The sequence below is a fragment of the Anneissia japonica genome, unplaced genomic scaffold (assembly GCF_011630105.1).
Source record: "Anneissia japonica isolate Jap-2015-1 unplaced genomic scaffold, ASM1163010v1 scaffold6030_len697274_cov183, whole genome shotgun sequence".
NCBI lineage: Eukaryota > Metazoa > Echinodermata > Crinoidea > Comatulida > Comatulidae > Anneissia > Anneissia japonica.
Window position 1 is genome coordinate 478,467 of NW_022721381.1, and position 20,028 is coordinate 498,494.

General features: G+C 34.0%; 3 protein-coding genes across 8 annotated transcripts in view; 2 read left to right on the plus strand and 1 right to left on the minus strand.

Annotated features, from left to right (window-relative positions):
- The window catches only part of LOC117111512, a 42,357-nt gene extending 39,231 nt beyond the window's left edge, over positions 1–3,126 (plus strand). For 2 of the 3 annotated variants that reach the window (XM_033254429.1, XM_033254427.1), the window contains exon 9: positions 582–3,126. In XM_033254429.1, the coding sequence (XP_033110320.1) occupies positions 582–725 (144 nt within the window). In that variant the 3' untranslated portion in view covers positions 726–3,126. The remainder of the gene's footprint in view (positions 1–581) is intronic. The other variant, XM_033254428.1, reaches the window with a different exon arrangement.
- A 727-nt stretch (positions 3,127–3,853) lies between these two features.
- The window catches only part of LOC117111513 (ecto-NOX disulfide-thiol exchanger 2-like), an 18,216-nt gene continuing 2,041 nt past the window's right edge, over positions 3,854–20,028 (minus strand). For 2 of the 4 annotated variants that reach the window (XM_033254433.1, XM_033254432.1), the window contains exons 2-14: positions 18,395–18,506; positions 16,777–16,899; positions 16,022–16,378; positions 15,262–15,465; positions 14,858–15,094; positions 14,199–14,310; positions 13,594–13,694; positions 11,454–11,560; positions 10,158–10,356; positions 8,960–9,117; positions 8,532–8,591; positions 6,746–6,899; positions 3,854–5,964 (exon numbers count right to left, since the gene is read on the minus strand). In XM_033254433.1, the coding sequence (XP_033110324.1) occupies positions 5,741–5,964; positions 6,746–6,899; positions 8,532–8,591; positions 8,960–9,117; positions 10,158–10,356; positions 11,454–11,560; positions 13,594–13,694; positions 14,199–14,310; positions 14,858–15,094; positions 15,262–15,465; positions 16,022–16,378; positions 16,777–16,899; positions 18,395–18,464 (2,106 nt within the window). In that variant the 5' untranslated portion in view covers positions 18,465–18,506 and the 3' untranslated portion in view covers positions 3,854–5,740. Of the gene's footprint in view, positions 5,965–6,745; positions 6,900–8,531; positions 8,592–8,959; positions 9,118–10,157; positions 10,357–11,453; positions 11,561–13,593; positions 13,695–14,198; positions 14,311–14,857; positions 15,095–15,261; positions 15,466–16,021; positions 16,379–16,776; positions 16,900–18,394; positions 18,507–19,430; positions 19,588–20,028 lie in introns of those variants that run through there. The other 2 variants (XM_033254431.1, XM_033254430.1) reach the window with 2 other exon arrangements.
- The window catches only part of LOC117111514 (mannose-6-phosphate isomerase-like), a 9,347-nt gene continuing 8,948 nt past the window's right edge, over positions 19,630–20,028 (plus strand). Inside the window, exon 1 of the mRNA XM_033254435.1 lies at positions 19,630–19,648. The gene's annotated coding sequence lies outside the window, so the exon portion shown is untranslated. The remainder of the gene's footprint in view (positions 19,649–20,028) is intronic.

Consider the following 20,028-nt stretch of genomic DNA (forward strand, 5'->3'; position numbering starts at 1 on the left):
GTCTGTAATTGAAAGTCAGTTGTTTATTTCCATGAAATATATTATTTAACTCAAATTAATTTAGGAGTTCTACCCCATTCTGTGGTTTTCTAATTATTGGTTATCATTTATCCCATGGAATATTCATGGTTAGCACATGCAGATTAACATCGCAGTTCATAAAAAACATCTGTGAAGGAGATTTCTTTAAACCGAATAAAAATAAAATTTGCATTAGTAAAACTGCAATAGTAAAATCATTTACAGGTATCACAAAACTTTTTTTGTTCATTTCTCTAAAGCCGGTTACTCACTGCGTGCGACGTAATGGCAAAGCGACGAAGAACGCACACAATAACGCGGACCCAACGGATCGTCTTTTTAATGAGGGTCCGTTCAGATTGTCACTGACGATCAGCAGACAGCGTTGCGTCGTCTATTGCTTACCGGAAGCAAATGTGGATTCGTCGTGCGACGGTCTTACGACCGTTGTACCACGCAGTGAGTGTCCAGCTTTAAGTTACATTATCTAGTTTTGTTTAAATTTAAATTAATAATAAGAGTACACCTGATTATCTGTGTATTTGTTTTTTTATTGTCAGCTTAAGAAAGTGTGTCGAAAAGCTCTTGAAAAGGGATGGAATATTGACGACCTTGCAATAGTAGTGAAGGATTATACAGAATTATTGGAAACAGACAACTCAGAAGAACTCCTTGACTACATTCTTCGTATTAGTCAAACATGAAATTACCAAAAATTGGTATGAAACAGTTCCGTAGAGAAAAGCCAATTCTGTTTTTCAGATTGGATAAAAAGTTTTTAGATATAATGAATATTCAGTGAATATGCTAAATACATGTCATCAAGATGGCTCTCCTTGTTCACAGTATGAATATGTCAATTTTTTTTGGTAGCTGTGAATAATTTACAAAAGAGATTCAAATTCCACACCCACAAAGAAAACAGGTACATGTTGCATTGCTTAGCAACAGAAGAACTGCTCATGAATATGCTAATAAGCAAATATGCACTCCAACTTAACTTATTATTACCATATATGATAATATACTAAAATTGGGATTAGTATTACTATGTTTTGTGTAGCACCTGAAATAATCATTAAAAACATTTGCTGTTATATAAATTGACTGCTACATAAATTGATGTTTAAGAAAATGCAAAAATGTAACTTTCTAATTTTTATAAATTAATAAACATTGTAAATATCAAGTATATTCAAATTTTAAAGAATACATTATAAACAAATTTTAAATCCATCCAACGAAGATGATCATTTAGGACCCTTAACGTATGCTTTATAACCATGTCTCATTATGAAGCTAGAGTAGTAGAGGGTTGGTCATTCTTATAACTATGATTCTATATATTTACTTTTATCCAATTCAGACGAGAAAATTCCCAAGATATAGTATGAATCTGTATACATAGTAACAAGGCACAACTTACCATTCACTGCTGCATTCCTATCGTAATTTTCTGCGTATCATTGTACCAAATTTTAGCATGGTTTTAATTCACTCGTGAAGACGTATCTTGGGGTGTCTGTGTAACATTAACATGCATCCTGTGTAACATTTCTTTCTGGTTTGGATTGGGTATCAGGAAGTAAAGTTGCATTTTTGTAGTTAGAATATTTCAGGATTTGAACCCAAGACCTTGTAGTCTGAAGGCAAGCACTTAACCTCCCCTCCACAGTTCTTAATCTGTAAGTTGATAAAGTTGATGGTTGTTAATGGTATTAAATTGTGCTGAGTTATTAAGTGTTGGATTTAAGATACCAGTGCTATCAAGTGATAAACTCCAGGATGCGTAAGTTTTTACCAGGTATTAGAAAGATAAAACTTGACTTTCATCTTTCGAAAAGCCACTGTAAAGCTAAGAATCCATTTGTCTGTTTGCTGTTTCGGTTACAGTGCGTTTTAAGTGAATTCATCACATGCGTTTTTAAAGGCCCCTTTACATGGATTCACCACACCACACGGCGGGCTGAAATCAAAATGGGTGAATCGCTCCATGGAGCGATTAAAATAAGTACATGCGTTTACAGAAGCGCAACGCAACTGCACTAATGGAATCACTCTTGTTTAAAACAGTTACATCGATTAAAACGCACCGCAAACAGAGCCACAATCTCAATCATACATATGGATTTCTAGCTTAATACGCACTTCTTATGCCATAATAATAATGTTGAATTTTATTATTACTATTAAATAGTTAACTGAAATATTTGTAAACCAGATTTGAAGTTAGTATGTTATCAACATACTTCAGACAGAGTATCGAAGAAAACATCACAACCCTTATATATATGATTAGCCAATTTCCATTTGAGGAAGATATGGCACCAATTTTAAATTGAATGCATTGTAAAAAAAAAAAAATTGTAAACCTACCTATTAAAACCTTGAACATAAAACAATAAGCTTGGAAGTCAGACATCATTGCACAGTCCCCTGTAAATAGAGTTGCATATGCCAGCCTTTATTAAATTTTCCAAAGAAAGCTTGTACTTCCCAGTCATTTACCCCAAACTAGGGAAGGCATATTTCTTTTTAATTTTTCATTGGGATAGGGTATCCCCATCCCCAAAAACCCTCCCCTCGCTTGGGCCTACAGCCCTCGTTTGGCGCTACGCTCCAAAGTACAACTCTTGCCGTGCCTGTCGGGGGCTTGGCCCTGCCGTGGAAGGAATCCTAGCACTGCTACTGGTCTGAACTGATGCGTTGTAAATGATCAAAAGCAAGCTCATTGTCCGAAATCCTCCAACTCATTTTTTAAACCAAATATTGCTGGATCACATGAGTAACATTGTCACAGACTTCTCAAGTTATATGGAACCTCTGTAGTTCCTACAGAAATTTTGCCTAATTATGGACAATTACAGAAATAGACAAAGACACTATGGAAATTTATTGTTACTCCTAGACCCAATTACAGATAAATTATTGTAAAAGAAAAGTGAGCCATAAAATAAACCTTCATCCTCCAGTTTAGTTTTTAAAGTTCCACAGCTGTTGTTATACTGTACCTGCAATTTTGAGCAACCCATCAATGGCGGCTCTAGGATGTATTTTCTGGGGGGGGGGGGCTAAGTTGTCCGACTGGGGACTTGAGCTCGTAGGCTCGAAATTTGAAGACAGTTATTTTGTTCGAGTTCCGAACACTATTCGATTGTCAATAGAGCACCCCCTACCTCGTGGTAGTAGTACCCATCATGCATAAACCGGATTTAGCCTTTCCCCACCATCTTTAATTGCTACATCATGACATAGTGTCTATGCCCCATTGGGGGAAGTAGACACAATAAAAACTACACTCATCCTTGTTCATATTTTTTAAAACAGTACAGTAACTTGTTAAGTATACCATAGAGAAAATGTTCTATTTTCTCTATGAGTATACTGACCATTGTTGGGGTTGTTTTTTGCTCTGTAATTGTTTCTATCCAGATCCATAACAGTATGGTTAGTATGAAAATATCTGATATTTTGGACAATTTTTGTAATACTGTAACTTGTTCTTAGGTATTCATAAATAAAATAGTAATATCAAGGCTTCTTAATAGCATATATATTCTGTAGCATACCAGTATATTAAGTGTGCTTGTGCTGTGTCATTGGAAATCAAAATAGAAAGTCAGGGATGTTTACATTTTAAAAGTATTGTAGGATGAATGTGGTATAAATTTAATTACAGTACACCAGCTTGTGAGAGCCATTTTACTTAGTTTTAAGTACATGTAATTTTTTTAAAGTTATTAAAAAAAAATTTATTAGCACATCCATTTTAATGCTTGTTTTCATGAATATGGTATTTATGCAGCAATAAAGACTATCTCTTGATTCAGAATAGTTTTCAAAGTTTCTTCAATTTTATTAACACAAAAATGAAATGAAATGGTTGTATTTCAACAAGTATTTCTGTGGGGACTGTTTATAGTATATCAGTAAGCAGTGTTTGGAAAAATAATTGACAGTACAAAATACTGTAATTACTCAGCATTTTAACTTCCAACGTATGTAAATATTCACGATTCTATAACAGATAAATAACAGTACTGCAGAAGTGAAGATGAACATTACACAGGCCCATCCATGACCAGGGAACTGCTGTCAAACCCCTTTTTGAGTGAACCCATTCTGAAAGTCGGAAATACAGTCCATGAGCCACAAGGTATTTAGGCCTTCATGTTAGCATTGATAGCATATCTAAATAGTAACAATATTAATAATGATGACATTAACAACAAAACAGTAAAAGCAATAGGTGTTCATGCTTTCAAAATTCTTATATTGTAAAATAACATTATTCTTTATTTTGCCTTGTCCTTTAATTATTTCTAAGAGGTTCACAATTTCTTTTGTGCCAGTTCAATCAGTTGATTGATGTTTTTTCTCCTGCCTTGTTTTGTCTGTTATTATATGGATATTAATTGTCTGAAATAAAAGAATTGAATTTATTTTGCATGAACTGGATCCATATCTGTATTGGAGTAACAGCTATGAGCTCTCACTGGCTAAATCCAGGGCCCAGACCTTAAAGGATCCCTGGGATATTCATCAGCATTTTTTATTTTTTTTTTTTATGTAAAGAAAAACATCAAAATACACCCCTAAAACATTAAAAATGCTGAATTGTTACCCTGTGCTCCACTGGGCTCTATACCCGAACCCAGCCCCAGGCTTTAAAAAGTCTTAGCCATGGCCTCTTTGTTACGCCACTGCATATCTGATCAATAATTGACAAAGTCTCCAAAGAAGCATCACATCAATTGGGTATTGGTTTCATACCAGTCACTGGGCACCACAAAATCAGTCTTCTTTTATTACAGTATTATACAAAATATATTTTACTGTTGTTACATTATCTTTTAAAAGAAGAAATGGAGTTGAATAGCTAAGTGGTTAAGATGCTTGACTTCTAATCCCAGGGTCCTGGGTTCAATTCCTGTGACAGTAGGACTTTTTCTCACGACTAAAAAAAAAAACTCCACTCCCTAAGCATCATAAAGAAACTTCGCTGATAAAAGCATCATGCTATTTCATTTATGTAGGAGGGCCTCTGAATATCAGCTGACCTTCTAGGACTATTTAAAATGAGGTTACACTTTCTGGTGTGCTGATGACGGTAGGCTCTGCACTGGGTCCCCAGAACCCTAATACTGTATGAATTCATTCATTCTTTATAATATATACATTTTACATTTACTGTACGTCTAATATCTAAAATAGTATTAATATGTCTTGCATATTACACAACAGACAGATGTGTCGCTGCTCTCCACATTATTAATCTGAACATTCAGATCATGCCATTGTAACCCACACATTTTCCAAGGGTGTAGTCAGACACTGTGGTTAATACATTTGTATGTGTGTTAGTGTAACACTGGTGCTGGTTTTGTGATTTTAAAGGTTTTGGGTTTATAGCTCACTGCCTACATCTTTGGGAAAGATAGTTTACACTTATCGTCTTTGTGGCCCAGGAATATAAATGGGTAAAAAGGAAAATTGGAATGATATTGGTCAATCAACAGCTAGGAATACTCCACAGTGAATTGAGAAGTTTGTTCAATGTCCATGAGTGACTCCATATGTAGAGAATAAATTCCTTTGAGCATTTCTGAACATTTTTCATAAAAATCTCTCTGATAAAATGTCCTTTGAAAATATCTGCATAAATTAGCTGCAATTTCACAACGCAAATTAATGTATCAATTTTCCACAAGACTGTGACTCATTCCTTCTCTTTTAGACAAGTCTTAAATCCAATGAACTGCCACCTTTTCTCTAGTGTTGCTCCAACCCCGAAAAGCTCCTGTTTAAACACTGTTGGTAGCTTCACCAAGATCGACTCGATTTCCCTTGGGGTGACCTTTGGGTCCAGGCGTTGCAGGTAGGACCAGAGGTACTCGATGGATGCACCAAAGGGATGAACGTGAAGGAACGTTGCGAGTAAGCCTAATAAAAGAGAAGTGAAAATGTATGTTGTAATTCAGAAGTATATTAAGCTGTTATTGATCATTACAGTAACATATACAATGATTGTATACAAAATCCTCAATAAAAAGTTTCCCTTTCACAAATGTTTTTGGATTAGGGTAAGAAGTAAAATAATTTTGCATACATTTTAAAAAATGTTTTGAAGTATAAAGTTCTTTAAAAAATTGCTACACCATTAAGTAAAGCTACAAAAATTCTAATGAGATGCATATTGTTGAGAATCGATTTTTTGATTACAAACATTTTCCCATTAAAAGCCAGCCCTAAATTGATTACTAACCAATACTTAATTAATATTAGCATATCCCACTGACAGCAGGTTGTATGTTTATACAGCGTTGCAGGAATACCTGGCACGTACAGAAATATTAAGACAGGATGATTCTAGGCTATTTATTACTAAATTGATTACTAACCAATACTTAATAACACATTTTGTCGGTAATCATGTATTACAGTTCTATATTTACAGTGAAATTTGGGGCGTTTATTTGAGTATATACGTATCCATTTTACATTGGATAAACGCCCCTCAAAACTCTTCTCAACAATAACCGCCCCAGGGCGTCTATTCGAATAAATACAGTATGTCTTTTAATTGCTACGAGAATACTTTCTACAATTACAAATAGCACTGTATATCTTTAAAGATCAATACTTGCCAACGATTATCTCTATGTGATAATCGCTAATGTTTACGGTATTAACCGTTTCAATCCTGGTGTCCCATGATACTCACCTACAAGCATACCGTCCGTTTCCGTTAACACAGTCTCTGGAGTTGTCTCGCTACCTTCTTTGCTACTGCTGGTTTTCTCTTTATTTTCGCTATCAACATCCCGTGATGAGGTGGACGTCTTGAGCCAATTTGTCAACTCGGATGGCTTCTCAGTCTGATAAATATTAAATTTAACAGTATTATTATAAAACATAACACAATTAGGGTAACACACATGAGAGATGAAGATATTTTGATTTGTTTTATACACTTGGCTAATAGTGAATATATGCATTTCACTCCGTAGTGATTACATAATAATTATTCATGTTATTTTCCATTTGGTTTATTTTACCAGAGGTATTATTTATTTTATTTTATTTCACTGAATTATTTTATTGTTTATTTCATCTCATTGTTTATTTCATCTCATGAGACTTTCATTCGGCCAGCATTCCCAGACTATACTACTGTTGAATAATTGTTAATTATTCATTGTTTATTGTTTATACTTAATATAAGACATACCTCATTTTTAATTACCTCGTTTTTAATTGGCTAGTTATAACTTTGATTTTAATCTCGGTTTTTATTTGCTTTCTGTTATACTTCTGTAAATATTGTAAATATATATGGATGGGTGAGATTTTCTCACCAGTATTCTTAAAATGATCAAATAGATCGAAACGTTGAATCTCAAAATGTCTCTGTCTCTTTTCAGAATTACTGTCTTTTTGTTTTATTATTTATGTTATATTGTAAATGGTTATCATAGTTTTATTTTTATTATAAAATAATTTAATAACTCTTGCGTTATAAAAGGCATATTTAATTGTACCGATATTTGCACATGTTCACAGTGACATTGTCAGTCAAACCTAAGCCGATTATGTCAAATAAATATTGCCTTTATCTGGAATAGTCTTCCGTGTGCTATTGCGTTGCAACCTCACATATACCCAGGCTGAGTGAATTTAACCTTCAACATTATTCATTTATTAACACTTTAATTAATTAATAGAACACATAAATTTATTAGGATACCAAAATTATCAGTATCTTTTTAAAATATGTTCAGTTTTGCAATTTAAAATATGTTTATACTTAAGCCGGGAACTGACTGCATTGTACGATGGTCGTACGACGAATCCAAATCCGCTCCATGTGATAGCTAGAGGCCATTGTCTGATGATTGTCGGTGGCACTTTGAATGAACTGCCATTAAAATGATCGTTTACGTGCAGTCAGTGGCATTGCATTCTTCACAGAATCAAGTTGGCTGACGACTGTCGTGCGCAGAGAGTGCCCGACGACAGTTTTAGGTTTTATATTTTCCGTGCTTTTTAATATTATGTATACTTAGCTTTGCAATTTAAAACACTTCAATTTACCTATTTATTTATTTATTCAGGTATACGATAAAATACAAAAAGCAGAACAAGTCTTAAATTATTTTAAGTACAAAAATTTATGGAAATGAAAAAAAAAAAATCAAATACATTCAAAGACACAGAATTACAAACATTAGAATCAGCAGATATCAAAAATTATAAAAATACAATTCATTAACCAAATTAAATTCCAATTAATTAAATATTTAGAAAAAAAGAAATTCTATGAGAAAGTGTTAAACAAATGCTAATTTGATTAATTTATTGATGTATTGGTTACTACTTTTGATTGATTGATTAACTTCAACAGACATCACAAACATCTAAAATCAAACATTATGACCATAATCCGAAAACCACTCTCATAACGACACAAAACGAATTCCTTTTCTCACAAAGTACTGTATTCTGCTTACCTCCTGTTTTTTCTTTTCTTCATCATGTTTTTTAAGGTTTCCTTTTGCTTCCATTAGTTGCTACCAACACAAAATATAAAACATTATAATTAACTAAAACAACATATAAAAAATAATAATGTTATGAGATACATACTTACATATTGTAAACATGTATCACATATTTATCACATTATTTATTATAGTATACACTAAATTACTATTAATTATTAATTACCTAGTGGACGAGCAGCTATATAAATGCACACTGTTACCTATACCTGTTTTAATTATAATAGGCCCTACAAAATAGAAAAAACTCTTTTGGAAACAGGTACTAAACTAATGAAAAAATACATGATACATGATATTATCAAATACACCATGTTAATCCAAGCACTCAATTATTATCATCATCATTGTTATTAGTATCGTTAATAAAAGTATACCTGTTGCATGCCAAGCAAGGCATGTTGTAACGCTTTAATCTGCGTATCCTTTTCCTCATACTCCTTCGCACGTTCAACTTTAAGCAGCTCCATCTCATTTTTGAATGCTTCAAGTTGACATCGCATTGTGTCGTTTTCTTCTTTAAGTGTGTTTACTTCTAAAAATCAACAAGACAATACTTAGAAATCAGATGAAAGGTAAAAACGTTTCTACCTGTGTTGATTATTAGGCATCCATTCAATAACAAGACAAATATTTGAATATTGGGTATCATAATATATAATTTTAAAAAATGAGTGCTGAAATGCTCTTCAATGAGGATTTCAGCATAATATATCAAAATACTGTGAACTGTCTCGTAAAAATATTTTGTTGTGGAGAATGGTATCATGAATCTTGCAATTCGATTACAATTGTCTCAATTACAATCTATAAACTCTGGTTGTTCTGCCAGAAAATTTTTTCTGTTTTTCAAAGACATCAGATTCTCCATAAGCACTCGTTCTTGCCGATAATTCTTATTTTTTCCTTGTACATTATCAAAATATTAGCCTGCTAACAGTACTAATACTACTAGACTTGCTGGGGAAAGAAATGTTTGAGCACTGCATATGAAAGTGGGCTGGAATGTTCAATCACATGTTGGTTAAAAAACCCTTTTATGGTGATGTATTAATTACTTGGGTGCTGACAATGACGGAGTGACAATGACGACGCCTACTCAGGGTACACCACGAGTGCACAGGAAGGTTTATCAAACTTTTTGTAACTCAGGTCAAACAATTTAACACAAATTTGAAGAAATAGCCATTTTATTAATCCCTTTACAACAAGTTTTGGTTTGGTGTTGATTGCGACACTGTTAAATAGTTGGTTTTTTTTAGACCCAGATGGGATTTGGCGGCCTTCAGAAGTTGGTCCATGATCCAAATTTATGGCGTGACCCATGGGTTGCCGACCGACAGTAGAACTGGGAACAGTTTGAATAGCATGTAAAATGGCAAATTGGCATAGCAAGCAGACATGAATATTGTACAGTACAATTCAATTTAAGAATAATATTTAAAATAGCCACAATCTAACATACATTTCATAAGAGATGCTCAAAGTAAAATAATTTAAAAAATTTAAAAATAAAATTTAAAAAAAGTATAATAAATAAAAGAAATGATGAAAAAAATTTTTAAAAAAATCTACCTTCATCTGAATCTAATTTTATCTTCTTAGCTTCCGATGACTCCTGCAGCAACTGGTTTTTGGCAGCGTACTCCTGTGCACTTTGAACCATCAACAGGGTCTTGGTTTCCGCATCTTCATCATCTGATACATCCATGTCTGCCTCACCTTTCTCATTTAAAATGTTACTCAACTCTTCTTGTTGACTCAACTTGATTTTCTAACAAACAAGAAAAATATTTGATTTATTTAATATTCCCTGACATTGTTACCAGTAACTACCAATAAATTACTAAAATCATTTTTATATCAAGGGTGTTTACAATAAATTAAATGTGTGCATGTCATCACTAAGGGGTTAAATACAACAATAATAAAATAAATACTAAATAGTTAATATATAACATATAGTTACTGATTGTTAATCAAACCATATAAGTAATAAATACAAGTGAACAGTCTCTTCATCAATTACTTAGTGATTTTAGAATAAACGTTTCTTACTTTTGTTCAGGATTCTGATGACCTCAAAGACCTCAAACAATCTCATAATTTGACTGCTGTACTTACCGATTTTGAACAGTGGTAACATGATAATTTGCATATTACAGTTATAATAATGAAATTTATTGTTGAAAATTTTTAAAATACTTTAAACCTATTCAGTGTAATTAATGATTAATTAATGATCTTATAGGCCTAATAATAAATAATGTTTTTAAATATTTTTCTATTCATATATCTTTAGCCAGGATAACACAGTTCTTAGTTAAACTCAAACAGTCCACATAAAACAGACACATAAATAGCTAAGATGTTCTTGTTTTTCCTTGCACACTCTTAAGGAGTGTCACAACAGAATGAATTATGTAATAACAGTTAAGCATACTATGCTTCAACCAATGTAGTTTCCCAAAACATTGCTCTGTTTGTATATTTATGCCACATGTTGGTTCAAACCTTCACAGCAATGTTTCATTTTAATCGCGTGCAGAAACCTCAACAAATAATCACCCCATTGGTGTTCGCGTAACTATACCGAGATACTGGGTTCTATTACATCAACGTAAACTGTAAGAACACTGTCCATCGCATGTGGAAAATTACATGCCACTATGCGGTTATGTGGACAGAATGAATGGGTTTTGTTTATTCTGTTGTGTGCATTTAGCTTAATGCATAAACATTCCGCTACAAAACCTTCCTAATAACTTCGATAAGCATTTGAATAAAAGGCTGTAAATTACCCATAAAGGTATCATCTAAAAATATACCTTACTTACGTATTACAGGTGTAACAAGGGTGCGGTTCGTTACCTTTGCTTGCTTCTTCCATGTATCTATGTTTTTCCTCTGAGGCTTAGTAAAATGGTCCCATGCTCGTTGCTTGGTAGCACTCACAAATACGCTCTCTATCAGGCTGACTATATGAAAGTACCAAGGTCACATCGACTACCAATTCTTATTGATTATTATTAAATATATATAAAAAAGAAGAGATGCTTCCTCCATACTCACATAATTATTATGACTTCTAGATATTTAGAAATAAAATGTTTAAAAGTTGAGTCATGTGAAAAAAAAATTCATCTCCACTCCATGCTTGAAGATGTAAAGCCACCTACTCATTGTTGGTGGTGGCAGTGAGAGAAGATCGCTGTTGAAAACGATCTGTTGACCTGGTTCAACCCATCAAACTTTTTTTTAACACAGAGACAGCATATTCAAATATCAAGGTCTTAATAATTTTTTAATAAATCTGAAAACATCAACATTTTTATGAAGAAAATATTTTGGAATGATGACTCAAATGGGGGTATATTTTGAAAACAGTGGCGGCTTCAGAGATTCACTGATAGTAGTCCCCAGGGGCTGCCTAAATCCTCAGTCAGGATCCCGGAATAAAATCAATGGTGGGGCTCATGAGGAGAAATTATATGTTTTAGGATGGCCCATAAATTGTGCTTTGAATAAACAATTATGTTTAGTCTGACAACCTTGTTGCAGGGTTGAATTATGGGAGAGATCCATGCTTTCCTGATGAGGAGAATGGCCCTCTGACCCCCCATGCTGGCACTGCCACTGTTTCCAAAAAGTTGAAGAGGAGTAGGTTAAGATACTACCTGTACAGTCCACACAATTCCAAGGAAGTAAAATCAGGATTGGTTTGGGGCAAAACCGAAAGCAAATGATTAATCCCAAAGAAGATAATTACAATGTATATGTTGAATTTGAGGAATACAAGTTTAATTCTGAATATACTCCACCATTTGGTTTGTGATTGACATTGACATTGTAGTCAAATTAAATAAGACTGCATATGATACCTTCCAGTATGAAAAGTAAGCTATGTGCACAAATGTATAAAAAGGATGAAGCTAAAAAAAACACCTAATAAACAAAAGGTGTTTTTATGAAAAAAATAATATTTGATATATTTAAGATTTGCAACTGGTATTTGAATTGCAGAAATTGAAATTGAATTTAAACTTCAAAATTGAACTCAAACCTGTCTATAAAAATCCTATAAATAAAACATCACCTACATGATTGATATAATAAATTTGTTAATTTTGATATATACTGCAGAATACGTCACATTACTTTTTTATTTATACACAAGCTAGTTCTCTCCACTGTTTTTAGAACACTGCCCTCTTTTGACAGTTAGCATCAATGAATTTGATAGAAACAAAATGGCAACAAATACACCGTCTAGTGATCAAAAGGATAAAGGAAGGTAGGAATCTGAAATCAACATACTTGCCAGATTGTTGACAACCAGAGGAAATCAATGACAAAAATATTTTCATCATTATACACCTGCCAACTTTGTTGGTGTCTAATGTGCAAGACACAAAAACAATTAAAATTTGTATAGCGCCCTCTATGTAAATCATAAACTAGAGTGCCCTCTATGTTTTTTAAATATTCTAATGAAACTGCTATGGATTACATAACTTACAGTCCTCATTCAGAAATTTATACAGCTTGTATTCACATTCTAATGACAAATTCACTTAATTTTTATGAATTTTAAGGTATAATCGGCATTATATAAACATTTTTATGATGCATGAGATAACAAAAAGATATTTAAAATCTCTGAATACAGATTTTTTAATAACAATAATATTTGGAAACTATAAATATTGTGAATTATATGAATATGGTCAATATACAAATATATAATGTACAAATAAAAAATCAATAAATTTGGTAATTTTTTTTTTGATGAGTAATATTTTTGATGATTATATTTCACTCAGATTATCAACACTGGTATACTCCCAAAGACATCCAATCAACAGGCTGCTTACTGGCATCATGATCATAAAAATTTCAATCAACCAACTTCTTACTAACATCAGGACTTCAGGATATCCAACCAACAGGCTTCTTACTGGCATTATGGACTCAAATTCTGATAACAAAACAAGATGAAAGCTTTACTTACATTGGTTGAATAAGCCATTGACCCTGTGTCTATACACATTCTTGGCAACCTCCCACTCATCAACGTATGTCTGTTTTTCATTCATTAGTCGTCTCACTTGGCTAGGTTTTTAGAGGATCAACAAAAGAAGGAGAATCAGAAGAATATAATTTAATTGTCCTCACAGAGATTACATTGGTCGTTCAAAGCACATACAATATAATAAAGTTGTGACATACATACATACATATAATACAAAAATACTATATCCTATTTATAAACATAATAAATTACAGAGCATATGTTTAAAGTTAATGATAATATGCTTAGTCTTAGTATATGGATAGAATATGGTATAAAAAAAAATTATCAAAAAGTTTATTAACACTTGAACAAATCTTTGACTGATTTGAGTGAAACAATAAAAAGAAAATGTGCATATTAATATGGTGGTAAAAAAAATTATCTCATCAAGATGATGTGCTATTGAAACATTCATTTCAATCCTCCATCTGAAACACAAGGTGTGCAGAAGACAGGATTGAACAAGTGACTAAAGACCTCCAAGGTTCAAAGTGGATACCATGGCCACCACTATCAGCAGTTGATGATGATTATTGCATTACCTGTTCACAGATTGGATCATACTGTAGAATGTACTGGCAGTTCTCTTGGTGCAATCCCCTTTGTCCAACCAAGAGATCAACAGAGATACTGCCGCCAAAAAGTTTTCATCGGCTGCAATGAAGCACGTAATAAGTTATATTATTACAAGATACAAGATCGATTTATTGTCAATATGCACAAAGTTGGGTTTACATGAAATTCAGGTTCCAATGCTTTCATAAAAAAGAACATAAACATAACTAAAACTACACAATAGAAAACAAGGTGCAGGTTACATAAATATGATATGAAAACAAGCAAAATAAAATTTGGTATGGTATCCTATATGGCATATTGTTATTATGTAATAACAATGAAAAAATAACTTCATTTAGCTTACTGTATAATATCTATAAAAAAAATTGTCTATATGGATAAGACAATCTTTGAATGCAAGTTCATAAGACTGTATGTTTATAATCTGCTCATTTGCCTTTCTTTGTAATATTTGGCCTTTATTAAATCTAGGTCTATATAATGAGTAATACAGTAATGAACTATTCATTGTATTACAAATGTAGGGTTTTGTATTGATTTTGTATTTATTTTGTATTTGAGTGCCAACAATGGTTTTATTATATTATTTCATGAACCAATATTAAAATATTATTTCATTTACATTTGAGATTTTCTGCGAGAGCTGTAGATTCGTGATCTGAATATGGAATGGCCATAACCGGTGGAGATGGTGGTCGAAGAAGTTGCTCCTCCATCCGAACACGATGTCTCATCTCACGGGCAAATTGGCGTTGCCGGCATTCAAAGTCATACTGATCATCGCGTGCTTGTGCATAGTCTACATGTATACGCCCTATATTATCCGGCTCCTTACTGTTGTTTATGCACAACCTATAACCTACAAAATATTATAATAGATATTTGAATATGCATGAGTACAACATACAAATGAATAATAATATTATACAAATATAGAATTTCCCCAAAAAAATTTTAATTGTACAGTTTGAAAATCGTAAACAATATACCGGTAATAAATTTACCAGCCTAAAGTCTAGTACTTACCTGAGATATACAATGCCTTGTCTACAGCCACTTCCTCGCTGAATCTCACATGGCAGAAATTTTTCTTTCCTTTACGATAACTCACAATCTCCCCGCAACAAGCAAACATTTCTCGTACTAGATCTTCTGTGACGTTCTCTGGCAGACCGCCAACAAAAATGGTACGGCAGCCGTATGGTTTCTCACGAACAGATGGAGGTGCACCTAAAATTCAAAGGAAAACTTCAGAAATTAATTAATACTGAATGGTAATAATGGTAATTTAAATGGGCTGTTTTAAAGTCAGGCTCCAATTTTTTCTCCGGAGCTTGGCTTTAATATGTTCTCATTAAAATAAACAGGTTGACATTGGCAAGAATGAGTGAAAAGAATCCATTTCCATGCATGGTGGAATGCTACAAAGTCAAGAAGACTGTTTGTCATCCATATTTTTACTGAACAGGTCAAGGCACAAAGGATGTATCCACTGTATGAACCATTTTCCTGCTCTTTGTGGCTCTCAAATCTGATTTACATACGTAAACTGATGATAGCTGTGTTTCACTAGTTTGTATCCTTTCTGCTAGTTTTCTCCTGCTTATACAATCTAATATTTTCTGTTGTTAAATGATTTAACAAAAAAGCCCATTAAGTATCAAGTTACAATTTTATTATAAATATTGTAAGTGGATTTACAAATTGAAAAGCGTACATAGGACGCTTGTGAGAGCAGTGTCTGTCACTAGCGACGTAGAACGCATTAGAAAATTTGTTTTCTTACCAACTGGTGGCGGAAACAATGTAGCACCTGTCAGATGGATCACTTCCTTTTGTTGCATCATCTGAGGCAGGGGAAGCATGTCATTCCCCCCTACCATGTTCCCAGGAAGTCCACCACCACCAGGCATACCTCCTCTGCCAAGTGCACCATTAGCTGGCATCTGATCAAATGCTGGAATCATTCCTCCTCCCTCATTCCACATGGATCCCAGATTCCAATTGGGGTTCATCGACCCCATTCCGTTACCACCCATATTAGGACTGTTCATTCCAGGTCCTGGTGTGTTCATGCCCGGCATGATGGGACCTCCGATTCCCACTGTATTATCTGAGTATCTTCTACGAACACTCATCATATCTGAAAAGAGGTAATCCTTAGGTCGCAATACTTCTTAAAATTATAATAATCATAATTAAAAATCAATAATAACTATAATGATAGCATAGAGGTTAAAATAAGAAAATAATAATTAAAAATATAAATAGCAATAACAAAAATTGAAGCAAGGACTCCACATTATTATCTGATTTTAATATTCTTAGTTCCCTAAGCTATAATTATTACATTGTCATTTAAATGTACAGTAGAAATTTTTACTACTGCTAAACACAGATTTGGATCAAGTGCCTTATTGCCTAATGGAACAATAGCAACTGACAGTGTGAGACTTAAGCCCCAGCCTTTAGGTTGAGAAACTGAACCATGCTCCAATGTGAAAATGTGTTTGCAGACAATAGAAAGTAAGACTACCTTACCTCGACGATCTTTCTTTATGCCTTCTTCTACAGATGAACCCATTATGACCTTTGGCCCAGATTTGGCACTGAATTGAAGAGGTTGGTCATTGCTTGCAGGGTCAATGCCATGCTGTCCTAGCACTGAAAAATAAAAAGACGTGAATTATGTCAATCATTTGCAAATTTACAGTCAACATGAGACATTTGGTCCCTGGGTCAATTCCATATTTGCTCTCTTTGTGTTTCAGCTGGTGGGACTCAAGTAATTTTTGAAAAGAGATGTCATCAGATACAGTGATATGATCATTCCCCGCCCCCCAGGAGATATGCTACTATGTGTACAGAGTTCTTTAACATGTGCAGGAAATTTGAAGCAAATACTGTACAGTAGAATCAACAACCTAACATTTCTCTTCTAAAATATGGTGTGATTTTGTTATGCTATACATGATTATATACATGCCAAGTCTTGTAATTGACTGAATTAAAGAATTCTCCACCAAAAAAAATTTAGAGAGCCTCACTGACTGTCGAGGTATTGGTTCTGTAGTGTTCACACATAGTGTGAGGATTTACACCCGTATTCTTAGAAAAACTTCATATAATCCTAGTTGCAACTTCAACTTACATTTGTATTTATAAACAATGCAGTCGAAGTTCTAATTACGACTAAATCAAGTCTTAGTTTTAGTTCAGCTGATGACCGCTGGCAAGCAACGACTATCAAACTAACCAATAAAGAGCTAATTTTAATATCAGACAAAATGTTAGAGATCCGGTAGCACTGATGAATATTGAGCTGCCGTCTGTCGCTCAAAAACATATTTCTTCATAATTTATAATAGACTATCATTAGCTTAATTAATTTTCTATAATAATAACTATATTAATCGTTAACATATAACAACAGAGAAATTAAACAGTCACTGAAAAATTGTTTTCTTTGGAGAACTATTATAGTTGAGCCCAAGGGTGGCGCCACCTTTTTTTTTATTGAATACACCGATACAACAGACCTATTTACACAATCGTTTTCTTACTTACAGTCTATTGTGAGTTACAAAAACACGTTTTTAGTAGGGTAAATATTTCAATTCGGCGATTTAGCCTGACCTTCGGCTGACTAAAAAAAATCAGCCTGCGGAGGTATAATTTTAGTTGAGGTTTGCGTCATTTAGTCAGCTATAGCCATAATATCGGCGCTGGTTCAAACGGCACATTCACCTATAGTTCTAGTGGTAGAACAAGTCTTTTAGATAAGGACTATAAACTGTAGGCCCAGTGTATACAATGGCTCGTGTGCACTGGAACAGACAGCCCCTGTAGTGTACGAGGAGAGTTGCTGGTGCCGGGTAGCACAGACACGAAGGGACCCTTAGGGGCGAAGAAAGTCATTGATCGAGTTGCTAGTCCATATATCAAGCGCCCTGAGCATCTTACATTAGATGGATATGTGCGCTATATATAGTAAAACTACACTATTATTTTTATTATTATTGCTAGTTGAAGTTTGTTTTGAGAATACGAAATGACATAATTTTTAAATTTTAGCTCGAACTACGACTAAAGTTGGTTTTAAGAATACCGAGGTAAGTTTAGTAAACAATATTGTTTCATATGATACTGATAAACTCACTTGGCATATTTCCTATTGAGGTTTGACCTCCAAGATGTAGACTTTGCTGCAGGAAAAATGGTGCTGTCATATCTTGAGTTTATAAAATTGTTGTTACCTGTTAAACTGCTACCTGTAAGAAAATGTTATTCATAAATAAAGAATTCTGTTTTAGGTTCTAGCAAATATTGGAGCTGTACCTTCGAGGAGCTTGCTTTTGACTGCCAGAGCCGTACGCTAAATTCTTACAGCCAAAAACAAATTTGGTAACAGTTTTTCATGGCCAGATGCAAAACCTTGTTAGCAGCCAATTCTTTCCATAAGATAAAATACTATGCTCTACATTATTATGATGCTTTTGCGATTGGACCTACTTGGAATACTTCATAATACAGTAATTTAACAAGGAAAATTATCAATAGAAATTCCGTCAGGTTCCTGCAAATTAGTATTAGTATCTCTAGCCACGGTGTTAAATGTATCGGCACCGGTACTAGGACTGCGATAAACATAACCTATCAATAATGTTAGTAGGCCTAGTATCATTTAATTTAATGTTGATAAATAAATTCTCAACAAGGCTCCAATATCGACTTATAAAACAGGTAGTATATTTTTAGCTAAAATTGCAACACCTCTGTGATAAAGTTTTATAGACTATAGCCTTCTAAATTAAAAATATTTTCATTGATCTCAAACAAACAGGCCTAGGGCCTAGCTAGAGGCCTAGTTCAGCTTAGTTTAGGCCCCCTAGCTAGGAGCCTAGGCTAGGTAATATTTCTGTTAAAATAATCACGTCAGGTTTCTCATCTCTTATCCTTATACTTGTTCAACAAGCTTATTTGTTAAAGTGTCACAATTAGTATAAACGCACTATAACGTGACCTTGCCTACAGAAGCCTACACCAGGCCTAGGCCCTAGTGACAGTGTATGTGCATACTACTAGGCCTAGGCCTAGTTTGTTTAACTTTAGGCAGAGTAGTACTAGTAGTAGGGCCTAGGCCTAGCTAGAAGCTACATCACATTTGGAGTAGAGTATCATAAAAGAATACACACAACTAACTGAGGAATTCTGGCCATCAGCTTCAGGAATCTCTGATGTACGACACAATCACAAATTTGCAATCACGACAGTTATGAGGTGCATTTTAGTCAATATTTTACGGCAAACAAAACCCGTTTCGTCGAAAGGTAGGTTCGCTGAACCTTTAATTTTACAGCTATAATAGCGCCCTCTATGACGACAGATAATAGAGCTAGGGCGAACTCGTCGAACTTCAGCAAAGATACTAGAAATACAAGATAGAGTTCTCGCATTGTAAAAATGAGGCGGAAGTCGTGCCCAACGTAGGCGGCGCCCTTCTTTTTAACCATTCAAGTTTCCTATACTTCGTGCCCAACGTACAGGGTTGCTAAGTATATCCAGACGCAAAAGGCGCCCTTCCTTTTCCACTAATGGAGGAAAACTTTTGCACTAAGAGTGCGTCCGGCCATGCGATTCTGCGCTGTATTGTTGTTTTATTCTTTACTGATCCATTATTATGCTTTAATTGTTTTGTGTATTATTTGGATAATAGCAACGATTTCTACCGCCACCAAGGAGGTTATGTATTCACCGATGTCACTGTCTGGGTGTCTATTCCAGTTTGTTTTT